Here is a 25,293-nt window from a genome sequence, read left to right on the forward strand (position 1 = left end):
AAGCCATTCTATGATTCTATAAGCTGTGATCCTCTGCATTAAAAAACTAGATTTAAGAACAAAAAAAACTACCGAACAGTTCCATAAATGATTAGATAACATCATGCCCTTTCAAAAGGGACATCCCTATATCAGCAAGAGTAAAATTAAGTGTTCAGTAACTTGAAGAACTAAATGGAAAAACACTCAAACCAGTAACACCAAGGCTGTGAATTTCCTCAACTGGCACAAGACTACTACTAGACATGAACAAGAAAATCATATGACTGTGCCTTTAAAACAAATGTTATCTTTTCAGTAGTTGCTAGATGCTACAGAAGCATCAGCAAGTGCAAAGTATGTTTAGCTTATACCTTAAAGTATATCTTTAACTTAAAAGTATAATTTAAACACTGAAACAGTTAGCTCTTTAACAAATTTATCTTCTACTTAGATAAGGATTGATCATGTAAGTGCATACTACAAGTATACTTAAATATAGTTGCATACACTCTGATTTAAAATGTTCATCTTTTCTTCTGTTAGCATTCATAATAGGTCTTCAACCAAAGTTTTCCTCATAGTAAAGAATCTTAATTTTTTTACATAAGATTGCAGCAGAAAATCTCAGTTATTGATAAAATCTTTGGAGAAAAAAATGAAAATAGAAAAAGAACATGAATTTTACACCAACTAAATAAACACATTTTAACATACAACTGAACTATGAAGTAGAAGTATGGTATGCGCCTTTGAAAACTGACTAGGTGCAGTGCATAGTGTAACTACAGTCTACTATTGATTTGCTTTGTTTCAGCTGCCACAGCTGTTGTGCAAAAGCAAACTTCTTGATATAGTTTTACACAATTCCATTTGATTTAGAACAAAAAAGAAAAAAGCATACAAGTAAATGCAGAATCCCAGATCATGTTAGCCTAACAGATTGCACATTGGACTTTCCTGAGGTCCAGGTTTTCCAAAATGAGGAGGCATTAGATAAAAGTCATGCCTACAAATTAACCAATATATGCTGTGAGAGTTGGATGATTATGAATGCAGAATAACATGCAGCAACAAGGTACTTCTCTTACATAGCAATCTTGCACCTTAAATTCCCTGTTAGCTCTATCCTGAAACCATAATCTCCCTGTCTCACACCTCTCCTTGCAGTCTTGAAGTGTTGTGAGAAACAACCTAATTTCCCACCACATTTCTGTATCTTTCACCCCTTTTGTATCAGATGTTTTCAAAACACATAACTTTCCCAAGGTTCTCTCTTAATCACAATGATATTGAAGGAACTGTTGATGTTACAGATATTAAATAACATACATACTACTGAGCCAAGTGATATATGCCATTTGGAACAAAAGAAAAAAATAAATCAGATGCTAGGCAGAAACATGCAACTTCACTAGATGAAAATGTAAGAAGTAAGAGTTATAATTAATCCTTTGTTATGGAATTAAGCCTCAAGAAAACAATGTATATATATATATATATATATATATATATATAGTCCTGATGAAAACCTAAAACATTACTCAGAGATTTCATTCTGTTTTTGAAGTTTAACATCAGAATCTGTTGAGAAATAGCAGTTACATAAATTATATTGCTTATTCTTATTATATATATTGCTTATTAAACTCTTATTCTTGTTTCTCTCCCTAAAAGACCATGCACATAACACTATTCTAGTTTCATGTTAACAAGCCTCTGAGATGTCACCTAGAAGCTGTACTCAGTTAAAAATCTTCAACAGATATTTAGCTACTCATGCATATGTTCAGAATGACTTTTTTAATGTCCATTCTGTTTAATATTTACACTTCCCTATTTTTACACAAGTCTTTGTCTCTTGGGCTTTATACATCCATTTCTTCAGCCCCCAAGAACTCATTCTTTAGAAAAAAAGCAGAGCAATCATGTCTCTATCTGTGCAGAAAAGCAAACAATTATACTGTCTGCTCTGAGGCTTGTCATTTTGATGAAGAAACATGACTTAGTGCTCATATTATTGCTATTGATTGCCAATCACAATTGGGAACTGTCTGAGTCACTCAGACAAAATTAACCTAAAATGAGCATATTAATATTAGATTTTCTGGTATAAGAACATAATTCTATTATCAAGGTTAATTTCTTTTTTCAGTATAAACCTCTAATAAGACAATGAGTGTACAGATGGTATGCCCTCTTCCCTACTTGTGTGTGCATGGATACACTAACAGGCACAGCTGGTTAGAGAAAGGACAGTCCTCTACAAGCCTGTGTGGAGGATGTACAAATCTCATACGTCCTGGGGATCCTCCTGTGGCATTGAGCAGGGGGACGACACTAACACGGGTCAGAAGAACAGTGCAAACTCAAAATTACTGGCCTTACTCTTATCATGTAGATAAGGACTGCTGAAAGTTCGGTATTAAAAATGAAATACAAGTGAAGATATTATTTCTGAAAAAATAAAGAATGCTCATCTGGTTTAGAAAAAGGAAATGAAAATTCAACACTTTTGCAGATGACATCGTTTATTCAGTCTTCGTTTTATCACCATGAAAGAAGTATTCATCACAAATTCTTTACTATGCACCGGCTCATTTTTTCCTCAAGTGAAAGTAAAATAATAATTCAAACAAAAAGCATAAAGATGCATAGGATTGAGAACAAGGGCAAGGAAAGTTAAGAACAATGTTAATATTCAAAACTCATCTATTTCAGTAGGGCAAGCTTTCAGTGCCGATATGTAAAATGGCACTTTCAAAAACATTTGTTCTTATTCCAAAAGACTGCATCTTCAGCCACTAACAAGTAATAAGGACCACTTAATAGCACATTTGCTTCAACTCATAGCACAGTTCCTGAATATCAGTCATTTGTAATGATTGGTTAGAAGTCATGCTCCGAAGCTAGAAGCATACAGAAGTATGCAATGACCTGGGGGATTGCCTACGGCTTTATTTTACTCCATCTGTACCTTGACTGCCAGGACATTTCCTATCAGTCAGCAGCTGATGCCAGGGGCACTTGGACCATGCCAGTTGGTGGGAGTCATACCCAGCTCCAGAAAGTCTCCACTCTCTCAGGTTGTAGATCCCTGGTACTTGACAGCTTTACATGCTGCTTCTCTTGGCCACATCTTCTCTGGAGAAATATGTTTGTCAGTTCTGTTCATTCTTAACACGAGATAACTTAGAAATGAAAACAAATTTCATCTAGCAAAGCAAAAGATTATGTTCTTGGGTACAAAGTTGGCAACAAGATTTCCAAGAAAAAAGCATATAGCTAGAGCTGTGTATAAACTAAAATTGTATTTCATTATACACAGCATTGTTAACTATCAGTGTTTCCCTGTTTAAAGGCAAATCTCAGCTACAGAGGTGAAGTTAATGCCTGACTTTGCAGCATCCCTTCTTCCTCAGTCCACCATAGGTCAGCTCTGAAGCTACATCACAAGGGAAGGGACCAGTTTTCCCCTCCATGAGGCAGCTCAGAGCAGCACTCTTTTCACTACTTTCTTCTGCTTTGTGTTCAGGATAGTGCCTCTCATTCCTCTGTTCCCTGCCTTAATAATCACTTCTTGGTTCTTTTTATCAGCTAAGAATGCAGCTTTTAGATCAACAAGCAAAAACTCTCTGTAACATATTTACAGTACCAAGAAAAACAAAAAGATCAACCAAGAGGACCTGATCATTCATTGATCCGATCTTACCACAAGTACTGAATGTCTAAATGTTCACCATAGAAGTGGATGCAAGCTACCCGCAGCCCACAGTACTGCTTAGCCTTACTAACAGTAACACTCCGGAGCGTGCTATCAGTCCCACAACATGGAAGCACAAAAACTCCTGGTGCAGTATATGGGGAGTAACAAACCTGTGCATCACCATTAAGCAAGTTTTAGCAGGTAGCATTATTTATCTGTAGTGACCTTCTGCCTATCCCTTCTATCTGTCTCGTGTTTCCCTATATGTCCCATTCTTGGCCTTCCTGTACAGGGTCCTACTTGTAGAAAATGCTCCTGTACCCTTTCTCACATATCCAGAAGCATGACCATGCAATCTCACCCTCAGCCCACTGTCTCTCACTAATCTCATCGTCTTTTGAAAGCTTCCATGATGCAGACATGCCCCTAAGGAAAAATAAACCAGCTCAAAGCACAACAAACAGTGACAGGAGCAACTCCATCTGAACCCAAGCAGAGGCCAGATCCAAAGAACTACTTGCTGATTTCAGGTTCGAGGAATTATGAATGAGAAATGAGGAAGAAACATTTCATTCTGTTTCCAAGAACAAATTTCTATTGTCTCACACCTCCATTAGAAAGTCAGTGACTGCTCAGTGATCTAAAACGTTAAGCAGATCTCTTAATTCTTCTCTCAGCAGAAGTTTAGCCAGGTAAAGAACCTTGGGCTGTGAGAAGTATTCCATATACAATGCAATCATGTAATAACTTTGGTGCCTAAAACTCAGTGAACAGAATACAGGTAAGAAAACCAGATATAAATGGGAAAATTCTTGGGCTGACTGTTACGTTAATTCTTGATAAACTTCCCATATTTTCTTCCCCATGATTCTCCTCCTGAGAAAATCTTTCTTACTTGTTTGGAGGAAGGGTATAGAAGAAGGAGGAATATGAAAATACAATGTTGGAGCCCAATTTTCAAAGAAAAAAAAAAAAGAGGGGGGGAGGGAATTAAGAGGATAGCAGTTTCTCAAAATCAGATCTCAGACTTTTAGGACTTCTGACCTAGAGCAAAAGTGACAATGTCTCTTACTTGACTTTTGTAAAGATGAGGATCCTATTCACATTTCCTCACCCTCTAAGCAGCCTTGCAACACCTGATAAGTAACAACAAAGGCACTAACTTTAAATACTTGTCTTTCACCACGTCATGGATAACAACAAATGAAAAATAGGAATGTCTGAAATACAAGGGGAAGAGACCTTCTGGGTCATAAAGTTTAGACTCTATCCATTCTTCTCTTCACAGGATCAAACATCATATAATGCTTTATACTAAATTTATGTAGCTTAACCTGAAAATTAAATGGCTTCAGGACACTGCTGTTTCTTTTGGAAAGATACTGCAGCATCTCACTTCACTGGTTCTAGTGCATGTTTATCCATGGTCAGTTTACAACTTTTAGTTCCAAAGCCAACATTTTAGTTGGGTTTAAATACTCTTTCATTCCCAGAGATTTCCAACATCTTTTCTCTAATGTATTAACACAGATAAATCACATTCCTTTTGAGGCTTTGTTTTTTACTAGACTAAACAAGACAAATTCTTCTAAATGTTTCTCCTAACACAGGCTTCTCCCAACTGCAGTTGGATTAGATGATCTCTGAAGGTCCCTTCTCACAGAACTATCCCAATCAGCCAAAAAAAAAAATCCACCTTGTTGCACAGCGCTCATTTCAACTAAGAGCACCACTCAGAACCTAAAACTGTCTTTATTTCCTTTATGCCCATTAGCAACTCACAGTAATCCTATGGTCAAGTGAAACATTCATTTCTTTCTCTTTCTCAGTCATTTCCATCTAATGAGCCACAAGCCTCTGACACAGAATTATCTTATCCTTACTCCCTGAGTACATGACCTTATGCTTTGCACCAATTTCATCCTGTTTCTGCTGTATCAATCCTCAAGGTCCTCTGCAGGAATTTCTTCTTTTCTTCCTATATAGATGATGCCTCCAGATTTATTTTTTTTTCCCATCAGCAAATTTCATTAACCCACTCCTACTTCCTGTACTAGAATTACTAGTTAAGATGTTAGATCTGTCCACAGACTAACATTTGTGGTATTATCATTTACTTTCATCTTCCTCTATGCTTTTAATAAAAAATGTTTTACTGAACTATAAACAGATTAGAAAGTATGTTTTCTTTTCTCCAACTCATGAGCTATTTTGCCAAATAATGTTACTTTTCAATATGTCTGTCTTCCATAAATCCACCTTGCATTCCATTCTACACTCTTTTTCAGTGGCCATATATTTATTCTTTAAGACCTTACTAGAAAATACTGAATACTACTGATTTCAGGCTTAGAAGCCTATAGCTTTTCACATTTTTAAATTAAAAATAAAAATTCTTTCCTTTCTCTTTCATTTCAAAAATTTCTCTCAAACAAGACAAACATCTAACAAAAATTCTGGCGTGGAGAAGCTATTTGTTGCCTTCTGCCCCCTTAAATGTTGCTTTTTCTCCATCAAAGCAATTTCTACATACAATTGCATTCTTACCAGCAATTCTGCCTCCTCCAAAACAGTCTATACTGCAAATGGGAATTTGTTCTCATTTACTCTCATAGAGAGTAAAATATAGTTATCTGCAGTCTTTTCATTGGGCTTCTTCCTTTCTTTCTATCCAGTAGGCATAAAGAGCCATTTGACATTCATTGTAGCAAAATTTCAGACCTGTTTTCAAGGTGTAATACAGGTTCACTTCATGGAAATTCTTATTTTGCATCTAAAACTTAAACACTGTATCTTTACTCCATTCCTTGAAGTTGCTTCGCACTCCTAATCCTATTTCAACAGCTGAGTTTCAGACTATTCAGCACTTTCAATTCAAGGGTAGTAAAAGTGTGTTTCAGCTAAAATGATTAAATATCTTCAATAACCTACAGCTTGACCTTTTGTAGTTAATAAACTCAAGGTAGGCAAATAACTTAAGTGCATTTTAAACAGAATAAAATCATGATACAACCAATCAAGCTTGTCTTCTAAGGCCAGCTATTAAGTAATTCCTACTAAATACTAAAACCAAATCTGAAAGTGTTTTAGCTTTTCTTCATTTAAAACCCAACTGCTACAAAAAATCCACCAGTTGTTACATCCAGAAGACTCCTACCATTTTTATAAATAACAACTGAGTAATAATTAAGTTTAATAATGCCATAATTATGAACAAACCATATTGCAGGGGAATGTAATTCCACAAGCTTGCTTTCAAATTTTGTTACTGTCATGGTGAAAACTTCTTTTTCAATTAATAGCTGAAACAAGTTGTAAAACCTCCAGAATTGATTTCTAATTTCACAATATCTTTCCTTACCTATTTTTGAAGAGAGAGTTTGCAGAGTCTTTCTGGTTTCTTCCAAAACACTACAGATGCAATTGCTACTTATCTACCATTATGAAAAACAGTGAAGACAAACATTATCTATTAAATTGCACTAACAGGAAAGATGAAAAATAAGGAGACAAAAAGGACTACATGTTTTGTGAATCTTACTCTGAAATGAACAGGAGTACAACACTGAACAGAATCCAAATACCAAAGGTATGAACAGATGGAAACTATTCAGTGCATGCAGCCCTTTCATTATATAGTTTGGTTTCCCAGAATTATCAGTATAAATCACCTGTTCTATCAAAAATCATCTTCAGAACGTCTCCAGAGACATAGCTCAGGTACCAGAAACAACATAGGCACATATTACTATGATACTCTGCTTGGAATAACATAATATCCTACCTCTCTACGATGTTAATTATGCCTAACAAAGCAATACATAACGGCTAATCTGCTTCCAGAAGAAAGCACTTATAACTACTTCAACAACAGAAGAAACTGAAAGTCCCTTAAAAACCAGCTTACAACCCAAGTTATTTCCTGGTTAAAGCCACATGTCTGAAATATTAGAACAAGTCTTTTTAACTTTTTATCACTTCTCTGTTATTTGAAAGATATCACAAATAATTATAAACTTTGTAGGTATAGTGGGAGTACACATTTCCAGTCTAACTACCCATTCCAATGATTTCTGTAACAGCTAATCAATGTTTTGAATTCCTAGCATCTTAGCAAAATATTATTAAAAAGTATGTACATTTCAGAGCCAGATGAACACAACTGTATTTACCCAATAGCCACAGATATTTTTAAATACCTGTTCTTTGGTATTATCAAGTGTCAAATTAAGAGACAGACTAACAGAAGATAAAAGGGGGGGAAAAACACAATTTTGCTCTCTTTTCCACTCTCCTGATGCAGAAAATTACACTGTTCTTAACCTCACTTCTAGCATTCTGAAACTGCTATAAAATTAGTCTCCAATGACTAGAATAAATCCATGCCCTTCCCTATCAAAGTACTGCACCAGCTCAATTCTCTCCTACTTATAACACTTGTCCATATTCATCCACTCACTCCTTTTATCTCCGCATTTTTAGTAAGTTCAGTTCAAGGTGTAAGCGATCATTTCTTAATAATTATGATCTTAAAGTTTGCGAGGCACTTGATTTTTATTTGCTTTAGTAAATTGTTGCATTACCCATGTAAGATTATCAAATGTCCTTCAGTCACTTCAGAAAACCGGTTATGCTTTTTAATTGCATATTATTTACAAGTGTAAAGAGCCTGTAAGAGGGATTTAACACATATAAAGGACCATCTCACTTCAGGCAGATTTCTACTCAATACTGACTCAATACTGAGAAATGATACACCATTCACTGCAACACCTATGACATAACTAGCTGCCAACACATTAGATACTTGGAAAACTGGTGCTCACACGTAGATAGGAGACTGCTGATAAAGGATTGCCACTGGAAAACAACAGGTAGAAGCCAATTCTCAAATATGCAGCTTACAACAGCACCAGGAGGCAAAATATGAAATTACCAGCTAGATAAAACACTGAGGACACCTTCCAGAAGAAAATAAGTGTATCAGATTACAACAGGGATTTCAACTGAAGCTAATAAAGTGCATTAACTAAAAGACATCAATAACAACCCCTCTCGTGTTATTTTTCTGTTTCTTCCTTTTTACCAATATTTCCATCACAGTAGCATCAGAGCAGTTTTCAGAAAGATTTTTCACAGAAAAAGCATTAAAGTAACTGTTCTAAGAGGTATTTCTACAGGTAGATTTGAAATAAAGTTCTATAGCAAGGTGCTACTGTAGCAGCAAAATATCCTTTTCATGCAGAGCAAAGAAAATAGGTAACAACAGTAGAAGGGGCAAAAAACCTGGAGAAATGCACAGGACAGTAAACAAATTCTAATACTAAAAATCTGACCACAGAGGTAAAAACCACTTTGTCTAGTTTAATGACAGGTTGCTCTAGATGCCTAGGGAACAAAGGTGCATAAGAATTTAGCCTAGCTAAAGTGTTTGAAAACATGGTTTAGAAATATATTTACTTCATTGGTAAGTGTGCAATTCAGTTTGATTCATACTTGATTGGGTATTATCAAGCTCGGCATGTCTGACCACTAAGTCTGTTCTTACATGTAAAGCAGATTCAGATACAGTTCACAGTAGGGTGAGTCTTTACATGAGCTTCAGCAAAACCTGTACAGGATTTCAACACACTTTCACTCTGCTACAGCTACCACTGTCCATGCAATAGCATCATAAAAAAAATTATGCAATCAACCAGACAAAATAATACCAAACATTTAGAAAGATTGAGAAAGCAAGTATTTCCCCTACTGAATTAAAAAAAAATTCCAGTTTCAAATATGACCACTTATCATAACTGTGAGAGAGATCCAGCACTACAGTGTCTGTGCCATAAGTCCAATGTTGTCCTGGAAGCATGAAGACCTGTTGCATATACAAGAAAAATTCTATTAAGGCCCAGCACAACCACTGTGAATTCAACACAGGTACTGGATTTACTACGTGTGCAAATTCAGCAGTGGGTACCATGTTTGTCCAGAAATTCAGGTCAAGTTAACCAAGTCCCAGGTATCTATACAACACAGGATCTAATATGCTACAATAAAGGTTTTGCACAGTTTTGCTATTCACAGACATTCAAATTTGCCATTCATGAAGACAAGAGTGGCACCAGCAAAAGCATGGCAGGCTTCCCTGAAAAATGCAATGGCTTAATATTCATATGCTCTGCACATTGCCACAGGGCTACAGGACTGCCCACGAGGAATATCACTTTATCCACAGTTAGTCAATGTACTCTCTTATTTCCCAAAGCATATCTGCTTGAGGAATGAGGAAAACATTTGAAATAGCAAGTAAAACAAAAAACAAAAAACAAACAAAAAGCAAAACAACAACTATTTGTCAGTCTAGTTCTTCAATCAACTTATGTTTGTTTCCCCATATTGCATCAAATCCACATGACAAAACATTTTGAAGTTGGTCATCAAGCTGCTTATTAAATGTCGTATGATCATAATTACCTTGAATTATTTTTCAGTATTTTCTCTGATTGATTTTTCTTTCCTTCAGATTTGAACCTTGTGGTCAACCGATTTTTGGATGTAAGGAACAACAAGGCTGGGACATTCACAAGGTCTACCTCATCTGGATTTCCTGGCACACCGCAATTATCAATACACATTGCAAGTTATGTTCTCTGTCTTCCACTCAGCCACTGATTTTCACAGAATTTACAGGATCTTAGTTATATTTCAGAAGCTCACCTTGCTCAAATGTGATTAACATCACTCCACTGATGAAAAAAAAAAAATTTGCATAGAGACATAAATAAGCATTGAAGAAAATCAAAACAGAATTGAAAGAAGAGTGTTATACCTTGCTAACTCCAGGTCTGTCAGACCTCCTGGATTCTCATTTTCACAATGTTTAATATTATTCCTAGAATTCTGTGCAGTTACAGTTTTCTCAGAAACTTGAATAATTATGGTTTACATAGACATCATGTCTTCAACTTTAAGTGACAAATATGTTCTTGTTCTTTCAAAGTACAGAAGAAAAAAACAAGTTACGTGAATAGCAGGCAACCAAAACAGATTGCAAATAAAATGTTTTAAAAAATTAAGTCACACGAGTTTCTACCATTAACACTATTTAAACAGCTATAGTTTTTAATATTTATTTTAGAAAATGTAAGAATTCCACCTAATTCTACCTGTCACACTACAGCATCAAAGTTTTGATTGCCTTGTCTCTATTGTTCTTTAACTGCATTTCTACATCTTCTGTTTGGTGAATAATCATGCTTCTTTGACTTCCTACCACAAAAGGAAAGCAGTCTCTTAGCTTTTTTTTTTCCACCAGTCATTACTAGACTGTTAAAACTCCTTTGGCATATATTAAAACAGATGCTGTGAAACTACTGCAGCACGAGACCCCGGGAAAACAATGTTTAAATAACATTCTATGCATCCTGCATGGGAATTAGGAATTCATACAGCTTTTCTTGTTCTTTTCTTGTTCAGAAGCTTTTTCTTGTTCATGTTCATTTCTGCAAATGTCCTGAGCGGTTATACAACTAATCATGTCTTACCTTACCTCCTAAATCTTGGGTAAGACTCTTCCAATCAGACATTTTCACTCAAAAAAGCAGGTTTCTATTTAAGCACCTATGTGGGCTTACTTTTCAAAGATCTACATACTAGAAAGATTCCACTAAAAACAGCTGAAGGACTCACCACTGCTAAGTATCAGAGCAGTTGAGAAACCAACACCTAGCTTCTAGGGATTACTCACGATCTTATGGTTCAGATGCAAAAAATTGGATGATGATTAGTCATTTTTAAATAATTCCTTTTCACACTCTTCACTTCCAACGTGATCAGTATTATCTGCAAACATTCCAGAAGTGAGGATTTGACTAGATAGTGCATAAAGGATGAAAAACAAAGATGTTGTGAGCAGAAGATGGAATTCCATTTGCTTAGGTTAAACAATTAATTCCAGTTTGCTCCACATTTTGTTGAACAGTCCTCATAAAGGGCTTGTGTTTTAACTTATTTGGTGAAGAAATAATTGAAGAGAGATACAGTCTGTTTTTAGAAACCAAACTACTACCTGAACTCCAGCAGACAAGATCGCGATTTGGAGACTCTCAAGGGCGCATACTACTCCTCACTGACTAGGTGTGAACTAAGGTTATTTCTTTAGAGGACTACTTTAACAGGCACAAATAGTACACAACAGGTGCTTCAAGGCTGTGCTTGTACCAGCAAGTGATCCAGGTGGGAAAAGAATCCAACACAGACAGTACATGCAGCTCCAAAACTTACATCACAGGTTCACTGTGGTGGAGAGAAAAATATACAGTATGACCCCTTAAGATAATTACTGTAGGAAATCAACCAAAAAACAGTTATATACAGCCTGGCTTTACCATCCTATTATCCATTGGAGCTATGCTTTCATCCAAAATGTCTCAATACCAACCCGTTAGGAGAATACCAGAGCATAAACCACACTTTATACAAAGTTTCACATTTGTTTCAATTATTTTAAAATCTTGTAACACAGTAGCTGATGTTTGAAATGGAAATCCGCAACTTATCAGCATACTATGCATAATAATGAATTGTAAGGGTGGCTAGGACATGAATATTTTAAAGCTCTGGGAAGAACAAACTGTCCAACTTTAAAGAAGCCTTCAGAAGCACATTTACCGCTGTGATGCCACATATCCGCATCCAGTTTATACCTTACCGAAGTTCTTCTGCAGTACCATCAGCGTACAGCTTAGGTCTTTAAACCTCTCATTAGCTATGAGACAAAATGCATTTTACTTCACTGACCCCTTCACTTTCCATGAAGTAGTGATTTTTTTTTCTCCCACAAATAACCTATAAACAGGAGATGAACATCAATGACATTCCAGGACCTGTAAACTGGTCCTTTTCCACATTTTCCAGTCACATAACTGACCAGAAGGGGAAAAGCCAGGAAAGGTTGGTATTTCATCAGCACCACCATATGTGAAGGACACAACCCAGTGACAAGCTCATGAACACCTGTGGTTAAATCACTGCAAAGCTGTATCACTATCAAATCTTTCTAAATTTCCACACATGCGAAAGTGAAAGTTTCCCATGTAGTCTCACTCAGGCCAGCCTCTTGTTCATGTCTTCTGAAAGCAAGACAAGAAGATTTACATATACATGTTATTATACAGCATTTAATTGTAATGGACAGAATGGAAAGAATTCCTACCAGAACTTTCAGGAGAACAGTCAGCAAGTTCACTTACCTGCTCACTGCTGCAGGACGTGCAGGAGAGGTAATGGCTAACCTGGCACCCTTGCAAACGCATACGATACGAACGCATCACGACTGGCCAGATGAACATCATTATCTCAGATGTTCAGGAATGATTAAGAGCTGGACTCCTTTAACTGGTCTGTGCTGACAAATTACACATCAACTACCCCCATCTCCTGCTCTAGCAAGAAGGATGCACACTAATCTTGATTTTCTTCCCAATAGAACTCCACAACTTCAATTAAGAAAGTGACAAATATTAACACTGCCAGAAATCTGAGACACATGGCTCCTCCAAAGGTTCCTCATGAGGACCTAAAAATGATCCTCATTCTGCATCAGATTGAGGAAATTGGCAACTCCGATATTGCTCTGTTAAGAACCAATAAAAGGAAATAAGGAGAAACATTTCAAAACAAAGTCGTGTACTTTATTGTAACTGGGATTGAAAAAAGTCGGTTCCAGTGCTTCCCAGCTTTTAGTTCAGGAAACTGCATTTCCCTCACAGAACACCTTCCAGTAGCCATTTCACATCCTGAACATCAACCAGCCCAGATGCAACAAGGAAAACAACTAAAGAGAGGCTAAGAAAGAAGGCTAGGATGTTAGCTGACACAAGCCAGGAAATTTAAAACAAAAACTGAAATTTCAGTTTAAGACAGACATCTTGGCACAGATAATGCATGATTTTCCTTTGAGTATTGTCAGTCAAGATCCTCACTCCTGGGAGTGCACCTTCACAGTACATTCCAAATACATACAACATGCGGAGACGCTTTAAAATTTGATGATATTTGCATTTGGACTGACAACTTCTCATAATACATTTGACACCAAGCACTTCAGGAACAAAGAACTGAGCCGATTTCAACTCAAGTCTTTTCCAAAGAATAACGGGCAGCTACACATGAATGAATAAGTGAACAGTTTGCTACAGTAATGAATGCCTCTGAAAACAGCAAGTTTGCAGGCACCAGATGGAAGAAGAACATTACTGCAATTTCTGCATTCCATTGTGCAACAGCCAACAGAGCCGTTAACGCTTTCTGGTGATTTCTAAGCTTTTTAATGTGTTTTCTTTTGAAGGTGTTTTTTTGTTCCCTGTCAGCCTGCAAGCTAGGTTCAGCTGTCTTGGAAAGAAATTTTATTGGCAAGCCATCAAATAAGGAGAAGTCGAAAATATGGATGAAAATAAATACTATTAATCATATTACAAAGCTTGTTAGATTGACACAAAGCTAAAGTTACAAAATACAACCTATTACCTACATCATCAGTTTTCTACCTCCTACAGGACACAGCTTTCTCTCTCCCGAGCTAGAAGGGTCTTTATGCACTTTAATTTATCGCAGAAACGCCTATATCATGGTTGTGAGTAGTCTTCACACTTTCTTTTTTTTTTTTTTTTAGAAAGCAAATGTATATTTTATTAAGTGTATGACTCTGTCTCTCCAGAATTATTTTGATGGATAACACCACACATCATCAAGAGAAAGTTTCTCACCAAGTTAAATGAAATATGTCCAGTTACAGACATCAGTTTACATTCCGCAGTGCATTTTCCCATCCTCAAACATATATGATCACTTAAACAATGTTCCCTTTACCTGGAATGTACAAATGAGATTGTCTCACTTAAATTGTCAGTAAACATGTCTAAGCACTGTCTGAACTGGTCTCTGGCAAACCAGGGCAAAAAAATTATGCAATATGAACAAGCTGAATTCAAGTAAAAAAAAAAAAAAAAAATGCCTGCTGTTATTAAAGATCTACTGCCTAATTCATTCAGGAAAACATCTGTGTCTCATACAAACTCACAGAATGAAATTCATTCCTGCTCTAACGTGAAATAATAATTTTGAAATTGGGCCATTCATAATACCATCAGTACCACATTTTAACATTCTGCCACACCAGCCCTGTACAGAACCTTAATTCCACAGCTACATTCTTACAGGACACTTCTTCACTATCCAACCTCTTGTGCCACAGCTTGAAATTAAGGTCTCCAAAATGCTACACACAATACAGGCAGCTGTCTTTCCTCTCTGTATCCTATACAAGCCAATTCAATACACAGTCCTGTATCCATTACTTTCAGAACTATTCTGAAGCCACTTTATCCTTACTTTCATAAAGCCAAACTATTCTGATTCGTCATTGTTTTTTTTTAGGAATACAGAGATTTTAATCTTTTTATTTTATTTAACATCACTGCCAGAGTCAATATATGTTTTTGGAGCACATCCTTTTGTATTATGCGTATCCCAGTGATTGATCAATTCTGAAGAACTACTGCCAGATTTTTATCATTAACTCAACTGTAAGGTGCATAGTTTTTATTTTTAAATTCACACAATTAAAAAATACAGCAAGGTGTTGGAGTAAAATTAAGGGTAATAAATTTGTGACTTCTACGCACTCTACTGAACTTCTAATCACAAATCTGTTCCTATTAATGAGCTGTACTGAGTAAAAACAGTGTGTTGTCCAGTCTCTTGCAACTACTGAACAGTTCTGAAGGCTTAGATGGGTGTCTGGTGTCTACCTGCTCATACAAAATAAAATATCATAGAAAGTCAATGATACAATTCCTCCAATATTTCCATTTCTATCATCCCAATGAATAGAAACATTCAGAAAACGAATGCCACAGAAGTGTTACCAATGGAAGTTCTCCTACTGAGCCAAAGCTGCATTTCTTAAATTTAAAGACCTTGGTCTAGAGCTTTCTTTTCTAGATTTGAAAAAATCAACCACATAAACTTCTCAGAACCACTTTTTACAAGTCATCAAGCAATGCACCGAAGTCAGCAAAATGACAATACTTCTTTTTAATACCTATCACACACTATCACTGCGCCCAACAAAGGAGCTTATAAAAAATGTCATCAGTTGCATTACTAGACTGCCAAAGTCTAGGCTCTGGGAAAACCATAATCAGTAACTAGTCTCAATGCATGCTTCATTTACTTACTGCAAAAGCAAGAGATTCTGCAGGGATTATAGCATGTCTTCAACTACTGTAACTCTAAGAAAGCTGTCACATTCACTTACCAAAGCTGAATTAGAGATTTTTTTTCAGTGTTTGGTCCAAAATTTATTTGCTAATATTGTCAACTCCAAATACTAAGATAGTACATAAAATGTTGAAACCACTTTAGCCTCTAAACGAAAAAGAAATTACTGTTGGAGGTCACACAATGCGCTTCTTCAGCTCTCCCAAAAGCTTCATAATTAGTTTGTATTTGTATCACTTTTAAGGTTTGTACAAACTTGCGCATATTCTATCGGATAAACCAGAACTGCAATCAAAGAACATTTAAGATAAAAATTACTGTCTCATCATGCACAATGATAGCCAAGTCAACAGCATGACATCAACGCTCTTGAAAACTAAGACTAATTACTCTTAAAAAGGTCTACCTGAATATCAAAGTGACATGCTGAAAGTGATCTGCAAAGGTATGGGGGCTGAGGGGAGAGAAAAATTCCCACACCACTAGAACTCAGTAAAAGAAGAACATAGATGATTTCCATGAAGACTGAGACATCCCACCAATAAGGCAATCCTCAGGCAGGACACGTCTTGGGGCAAATGACTTCTGTCACCACAGCCTTCCTTCTTTATTGAGGTTTCTCCAGTTCAAGGAAGGGGAGTAATCTTGATATTGAAGTTTCTTCCAGACTTGATATTTCTAAACATTGTCATTCTTTTGCCAAGCTTTTTCATCTAAAACACAGTTAATAAAATCCACACCCCACTTTTTTCTTCTGGTTTAATAAAAAACAATTCCATTTTCAGATTAATATATTGTTAAACACAATCATAAGGATCTCTGCTGCATTTTGCAGTTCACTATAGATCTACGTAAAATAAATGGTTTCTCGATTTATTTATTTATTAGTAGGTTTCCATCAACAGTTTGGGTTTTCTGTTTGTGACCTAGCATTTTTGAAGGTTTGTTGTACACATGCTAGACAATGAAGCATTAAGGGAATTTGGGTGACTGAACCAATCACTGGACTAGCTAATACAAAATTATGGGTCACAGTCATGTACTGTGGAAAAATTAAGGCTGTCTACCAGCACTCTGGGCAACAACACCAAAGGAAGAGCTGGTTCCATAGAGACCTAATGGAATATAAATAGGAACCCTGCATACTGAAAGCAGTCTGAGTAAGCCTGGGTTGAACTAAAACTAGAATTTTTCCTTCCTACCAAGGTTATCAAACCTTCTTCCATTAGGTTTTCAAAAAAACATACTTTGGGTTGAGTATATACACCATGATTTGCTCCCTCCCTAGAGCAAGAGGGAAATTGTGGAAAAGACTATCGGTAAACTCACCTGTTTCTGAGGCAGCTGCACTGTTCTTAAGCTGTGGTCATTCATTATAAACTGATATTTTATGTGAGTATATAATACTTGATTTTCTTCCTCTGCTACAGACATTATTTTTTTCAGTGAGTGCTGGATTTCATTAAATGTATTTACATTTTTCTCCTTAAGTACTTTTCCTGGGTTTTCACTTTACATTTTTTAACCATCCAACAAATACTGTGGTTATGCCAATGTTTACACTGAGTTCATCTTATTTACTTTTGCACACAAAAGGAGTTGTTCTTAATTCTAAAAATACTGGATATGTTTGGAGAAAAAAAATGATTAATAATTGCTAAGACTTATAATTTTCTAGTTGTAATAAACTGAACACCACAGCTGAACAGCAAATCACACACGATCACGAAGTACAAGAAAGATGTCAGACTCATTACCACATCCTCTATCAGGCAAATCTTCACTTACACTATTGAACATCTGCCAGCAAAGGTAAAGTTGATGTAAAAATAAATATATAACTTAATCAACATGTTTGTGAAGCTCAGTTCTCATTTTCCAAAGGCAACATCAGGTATTAAGAGACCTTCAACATTCCCAACCTGCCTACTCCTACATAAAGTAGCAATGGCTGTAACTTCAGAAACAGTTCCAGGCTGACTCACTATTTCTGCAATACCCAGAAGAACAGACAAACCACACACAGAGAATTATGACTCCAAGTTATTGCTTCCCTTGAGCTATTTGAATAATAAACAAAAAGAATGCATAAAGTGAATCCAGATTTTCCTATTTCACTCTTTCAGAATATAAGCTCTTTGAGGCATGTGGACTATCCTGATTCTGAGTTTTTGTACCGGACTGTTCACATTGTCAACAATTCATGTGATAATATATGGTAGTAATTGTTCTGTCCTTGCTTGAGAGGTGTCTATGTATGGCTTAACAAAAGCTGGAGCTGGATGAAGTTGATGGTAAATACCAACACCCACAGTCATAGCCAATGTTTCAGTGAAATTCAGACTTACCCAGGCTCATAATAACATAAGTGACATACAACTCCACAGCTTTTAACTAGTTTCAACCTACTGAGGGGAAAAGAAAGAAAAAAGAAAAAAAAAAGGGTAAGAGTCCAAATTCAAAACAGAAGGTACGGCCTCAGTCAAGATACCAATGTCACAGTATCTCTCAAAAATCAAGCCCAGGTTAAGTTCATCAAAATTATTTCTTTTCCTGCACAGCTGGTTATCATTGCACCTCATCTCAGTGAAGAGCTTGAGATGCACAAGTTACATGAATCTCAGCTATAAACTTGGTCACTATTAGACTGTCAACATAGAAATATTTAAAACGTACATTTCTCTATTTAAATTAAATTATACAAAAGACTACATGATTCCATGTTCATTGATACAGATCCTGACAGACCTCCTGGCAGGGCAAATTTGGACATTGATCTGGATCAAGACAGAACATAAACTGAATACTGTTGTTGAATTAACCTGATACAGTACAGTGATTACACAAGATTTATGCTGTCTACAGAAAAGCATAGACGACCCTTACCTGGCAGAAAGTGAGGAGAGAACAAAAACAGAATAAAAACCAAACCAGATCAAAATCGCACCTTGCAACTTTCAGATGGCATGATGTGTTTGTACTGCTTCCATGTTTCATATTTCACATAATTTTCAGCCCAGATTTATGATCTCTTCAGCTCATATCCCAGGGACAGAATCCCATCCCAGTAGTTAGTTGTGACCATCCTTCACAAGGTTGGTCAAAAATCTGTATATGTTTAGTCACAATGTCATTAGTAGTTCCTGTTTACCAATCTAAATAAGTATGCCACCAGATGCAGACACTGTGTAGGATGTAATTCTTCAAGAAAAGGAACTAAAGTCCTTTTTCTTATTAAACATTCTGATTAAACTAAATCCACAGAAATCAGAGAATAGTTTTTCATGGAAACACTTGTATAGTAAGGCAGCAAATGGAAAGAGATGGCGTCTGCATGAAACATGGCACTCAGGCACTTGGTTAGCTAAATAGCTGGACAACTCAGTTACCAACAAGCACACAGAAACTTTCTGAAATTGCTCTAAGTATAGCATTTGAACTTACCTGTCTGCAAACAACCTGCCTTTAAAATGTCAGTGCATCTACACAGACATAAATTCTTCCATTTACCTTAAACTAAGCTTATGCTAAATGTCATTTAAATATAATGAACAGAACACAACTCGTGACTCTTACAATGCACCTAATTAAAAGCAGGGCAGCTAACATCATATGCAGTCCTCATATGAGTTCATGAGCTAACTCCTCTATTGCCTAGGACAGCTAAGGAATTAGCAAGAGCATGTCTGAGTCCTGCAGATGCCAAAGGCTCACTGACATGTGCTAGGAGACATTTTGAACTCCACAGGCTTGCTGGTGAGTTGAAGTTATCATCAATTAAGTATTATGTGCATGATAGAACCTTCAAGTTTAAGAAAATGGAAAACCTGCTTTCTATTAGATAACAATGCCACATTGCTGCAGTTCAGCACAAGGGTCCCCAAACCTCTCCTCAGCTCCTGCTATATTCTGTTCTGAAATTTGTATAAGCTTTACTGTCAAAGCAAAATCTCAGCCTCAGTGAAGTCAATAGCAAAAATGGCTACGGCCTGTAATGAGTGTACATCCAGGCTTCATTGTACAAGATACATGCTACGAAATGCAGATTAACACATTGGAGTTAACCATCTAGCTTCCCCGAACATCAATGAAGAAAAATAGGTGCATCCTCTCTCAAAACAGTTTGATTTATAGACAATAATCACTTTTCACTGCCTCAGGCTGAAACAGAGATTCAAGTTACAAGCTCTATATTGCAGATACAGAAAAACAGAAAAAGAAAAAAAGCCAAGACTTATTTTTCTTGGTTTTCAGATGCTTTTCAATCTCTATCAAAACACAAGTTATGTTAAGTGGAACCAAGCACACCAGGTAATACAGACAGCTGTGAAGAAAAGATTAGAATACGTATTAACTCCTTACTCCCTCTCTAGAAGACCCCAAATATTTAGATGGCAAAGAATAAGATGGGAAGTTTGAAAAGCCAATTGTCCATAACCAGTAAGTGGAAATAGCTTTCTCTAATAACGTGATCTGTTTCCCTGGGGATCCTATGAGATTGACACATTTTTGATAATCTGTTATCTGATAACTGATTTCCTATTTTAATAAGGTGGCTTTGTTCTATACATTTTTTGCACTCTATCATTCTATTTTACTGTTTCTCGACAGATTTAAAAACAAATAAAACAGGAACAACTTTGTTTCTCTGCAGTTTCAACACAACATCAAAATTCTTTGCTATAGTAGGGTATACCCACTGAATTACTCTTCACCCCATTCTATGACAAGACTTAGTGAGTGAAGGTACGACTGTTGATATGGTCTACCTGGACTTCAGTAAAGCCTTTGACACTGTCCCCCACAACATTCTCGTGGAGAAGCTGGCTGCCCACAGTTTGATGGGCATACACTCCACTGGGTGAGACACTGGCTGGATGGCCAGGCCCAAAGAGTTGTGATCAGTGCTGTTAAATCCAGTTGGTTGCCAGTCACAAGTGGTGTCCCCCAGGGCTTGGTACTGGGGTCATTTCTATTTAACATCATTATAAACTGTCTTGTTAAGGGACTGAGTTCACCCTCAGTAAGTCTGCAGATGAAACCAAGTTGGGAGGGAGTGCTGATCTGTCTGAGGGAAGAAAGGCAATACAGAGGGACCTGGATGGACTGGATTGACGGGCCAAGGTTAACTGTATGAGTTTCAGTAGGGTCAAGTGTCAGGTCCTGCATTTTGGTCAGGCAGCCCTACAGGCTTGGGGAGGAGTGGCTGGAAAGCTGCCTGATGGAAAGGAAAGGAATCTTGGTGGACTGATGGACAGCCAGCTGAATATGAGCCAGCAGTGTGCCCAGGTGGCCAAGAAGGCCAGTGGCATCCTGGTTTGTATCAGGAATGGTGTGGTGAGCACAAGTAGGGAAGTAATCCTGCCCCTGTATTCAGCTTTGGTGAGGCCTCACCTTGAGTATGTGTTCAGTTTTGGGCACCTCAGTACAGAAAGGACACTGAGGTGCTGGAGCAGGTCCAAAGAAGGGCAACAAGGCTGGTGAAGGGCTTGGAAAATATGCCCTATGAGGAGCAACTGAAGGAATTGGGGCTGTTTAGTCTGGGGAAGAGGAGGAGAGGGGAAGACTTAATTGCTCTTTTCTAATATCTGAAAGGTGCTTACAGCAAGAGCGGGGCTGGTCTCTTCTCACTGGTGACAAGGGAGAAATGACCTTAAGTTGTGCCAGGGGATGTTTAGGTTGGATATCAGGAAAGACTTGCAGAGTCTACATTTGTGGGAAAGCATGTTCTTCATATATGCGCCAGTTTGACAGAATCATAGAATGGTTTGGGTTGAAAGGGACCTTGAAGATCATGTTGTTCCAACTCCCCTGCTATAGGCAGGGACACCTCCTTCTGGACCAGGCTGCTCACAGCCCCATGCAGCATGGCCTTGAATGCTTCCAGGGAGGGGGAATCCATAACCTCACCAGGCAACAACCTAACCTGTTCCAGTGTCTCACCAGCCTCACAATAAAGAATTTCTTCCTAATATCCAGTCTAATCTATCCTCTTCCCATTTAAAACCACAGCCCCATACCCTGTCACTACCTGCCTAGATAAAAGGTCCCTCTCCAGCTTTTCTGTAGGCCCCTTGCTATAAGGTCTCCTCGGAGCCTTCTCTCAGCCTGTCTTCATAGGGGAGGTGGCCCAGCCTTCTGATCATCTTCGTGGCCCTCCTCTGGATCCACTTCAACTTTTTCACTTGCCTGAGCCACATTTAGTAAAGATGAATTGTCTAGGGCAGCATATACATAAACTACTCCAGAAGTAATGCCTCCTACTCAATTGCATGGAAACAATAAACCATACAAAGAGCACAATAGCACTATTTCATAGAGCAAATTCTCAGCTACTAAAATAATATCTTTCAATCATAGTCACTACCATTAGCTATGAATTTTCACCAGCAACAAACAAGACCCTCCATGCTGTGCTCATAACAATCTGCACCAGCTTAGGTGGCCCACTGTTACAGTCACCACTGCAGAAAAACACCACCTCACTGCGCTTACATTCACTGTTTAGTCTCCATAAACATTCAAGCAAGCATCAATGAATACCAAGCATTGCCATTTTTTTTCCCCATGGAGGAATTCAACAACACACCTTTGTTTCACATATACTTCCATGTCAGATACCATTCTGTCAGACTGCCCCTCTGCTGCCATTTGTTGTCACACTGCATCAAAATGTAACAGAGTATCATTGGGAAGGTTCAATCTCTACTGCCATACCACCAATATCCACCTCCAAAGTCATAGGCCAACATCCTAAAAGAGGAGGCACTACTTTCAGCCCCTATAAAATACACAGTATCATTAACGTGTAAGTAAACAAAATTTAATTGTTAGTATTTTTCTTAAAACATGTTTAAAAAAAAAGGAACAAAGACTGGTCAGTTATTGATCTTGTTTTTGTGAAACAAATGCATCACCTTGGTTTGATGGCAGCGGTTGAAATTCTTTCTGAGGTCTCAAGGTGTTCATCAGGTTTTTGATGACATTTTACTCTTCTTGTACGTCAACCTTGACAATTTTTCACACATGTATACTGCCAAAGCAGCGACATGAATAAGATGTGACTGTGAAGGATCTCTCTCTCTGGTAAGAGAGGGCTAATAAAAGTCTGGTAAAGAGACAGGGTCAGACTTTTAAGTTAAATATCTGATTGCAACTCTACATATTCCATTTGAATATTTGCAGGTCATGTACTTATATCAACTGAAAATGGTGTCACAAACATAAATTGATGATCTTTACAGCCACTTGAAACCCATTTTCTAATCCCTTCATCACAACAGAAAGCATGGCCGCATATTCTTTGCTGTTCAGAGCCCTACATTTAGCCAATGTATCAGCATGCAGGCAGTTATGTGCCATCGCTTGAGTCAGCACTGCCCCCCCTGTGCCCTGCAGTCAGTCGATGCAGCAATAATAGTGCACTGATGTTTGGCTTTTGTGAGCAATGGTTGTGCTGGGACCAGCCCGAGGGGAAGAGCTGCTGCCTTACAGCATGGAGCAGGGGCAGCCACAGTGACCGACAGGCTGGGCTGCAGGCAGCCTGGTAGCCGTGGGTTGGAGAGCCTATTCCAGAGGGACGCCTAAACAGCTTTAAAACACATCATTTTACCATACAGTCTAAAGAAAACTTGATTCATTGTTAAAACAGCCACAATAAAAAAGAGTAATTCTGAATATAAACAACTAATCTCTTCTTGCAAGCCAGGCCTAAAGTATATAAACACTGTTATAAAGACAGTTAAATAACAACCTCTGAAGCACTGATATTTGGCTTCATTTTAAGAAACACTAACATTTCAAGGAAAATCTTGAAATGCTTCAGCTGCACTTGAGATGACATATATAATCTGCCCATCGATTTATACCTATTTAACAAAGATAAGGCAATGACTCTAAAGATAATGATAATTCCAATTGGTATCAAATCTGGTGTACCTGCAATGGGGTTGTAAAGCTTTCCAACCTTTTTCAGCACATCCAAAGAGTTATCAACAGTAGAACACAAGCGAATGAGTCCTGCTCTTCAAGGTACTCTGACAGACCAGGGTGCTCCTTTATCTTGGTACATGCACTGACTAGCCAAACAGAGCACAAGGATCAGAGCTCTACCTGACAGCAAAAGTCATCTTTCACCTGGCCAGACATCAGCTTTCAAATTTCTTAAAAAAACAAACTCTTTGAAAAATCTACCCTTCTTTAAAATACAGTTGAAATCCACAAGTGAACTCAAAAAATCACAAGAAACAACTACCTAACAGATGGTATGATTGCTTAAGTGGCATTTCCTTCAGAAATCAGGCCAAAAGAATACTTACTTCAGACCCTCAACCACAGTTGCTGTGGGGAAAAAAGTAAAAAAAAAAAAAAAAAGTTGTGCTGGTGAAAAAGAAAAGGAATTGCTACAGGAAAAGGTAACTGGAAAATACACTATGTCAATCTATTCAACAGCTTGTAGCACAAGAAATCCATTATTTTCAGTCAATTATAATTCTAAATTTCTTTTCTCGTGTATGCTAACAACAAAACAAGTGAGTTTCCACTGTTTATATCTTGATTAGTGAATAATCTGTAAGTCCAATGTCAAACAATCAAATAATTATTTAAAACAATTCGCTCTCTGTTTAATGAGCAGAATTCATTTTCTAGAAGAAAGAAGTTTATTTCCCTTCAAGAATACATAATCTATTTTCTTTCTCATCATTAGTTTAAAAAAAATTGCTCAATATTTTTAAGAATTAGTAACAAGTAACAGCAGAAAATAAACATATAGTGAGCATAAAATTTCTACACAATACTTATTTCTTTAAAGAAAAATCTTCAAAGAAAAATATACTTCAATTGAGTATTCAGTTAAAAAAAAAAAAAAAAAAACCTTAAGGTTTTTAATGTTAGTGCAAATCAATGTGCAAAAAAACATTACCCTTCCATCACAAAAATACATAGATAGATGATGCTGGAGCTTTTCCATTTTCTCCCAGATTTCACCTCCAAATTAACAACACAAATTAACAAGAAGCACTGCACAAAAAACAACTAAAAGCCTTCGACAACTGAAGATCTGGAAGGACTTAATGCTACGTTCTTTTTTAAAATCATGTTTTCTTTTATAAACACAGAAGTTTAAAATTGGTACTTACTTCAACATGTGTAAGCAGCATTTGTTCAATGTTATCGTTTTTCTTCTTGAGATCTGGTGAGATGCATTTATTTGGCACCTGGAAATGTGTTTTACTGAGATAACCATCACCAAAGTCCTGCATTCAGAACACAAAAAAAATCTGTAACCAAAATGCTAAGTGCTATCACTTTTACAGATAATAAAGCACAATATA

The 25,293-nt window shown here is 37.1% G+C and overlaps 1 protein-coding gene across 2 annotated transcripts in view; it reads right to left on the reverse strand.

Moving 5' to 3' along the window:
• Positions 1–25,293, reverse strand: part of ATG10 (autophagy related 10) — an 82,215-nt gene that overhangs the window by 50,502 nt on the left and 6,420 nt on the right. For both annotated transcript variants that reach the window (XM_048932268.1, XM_048932269.1), the window contains exon 3: positions 25,099–25,215. In XM_048932268.1, the coding sequence (XP_048788225.1) occupies positions 25,099–25,215 (117 nt within the window). The remainder of the gene's footprint in view (positions 1–25,098; positions 25,216–25,293) is intronic.

Source organism: Lagopus muta, chromosome Z (assembly GCF_023343835.1).
Source record: "Lagopus muta isolate bLagMut1 chromosome Z, bLagMut1 primary, whole genome shotgun sequence".
NCBI lineage: Eukaryota > Metazoa > Chordata > Aves > Galliformes > Phasianidae > Lagopus > Lagopus muta.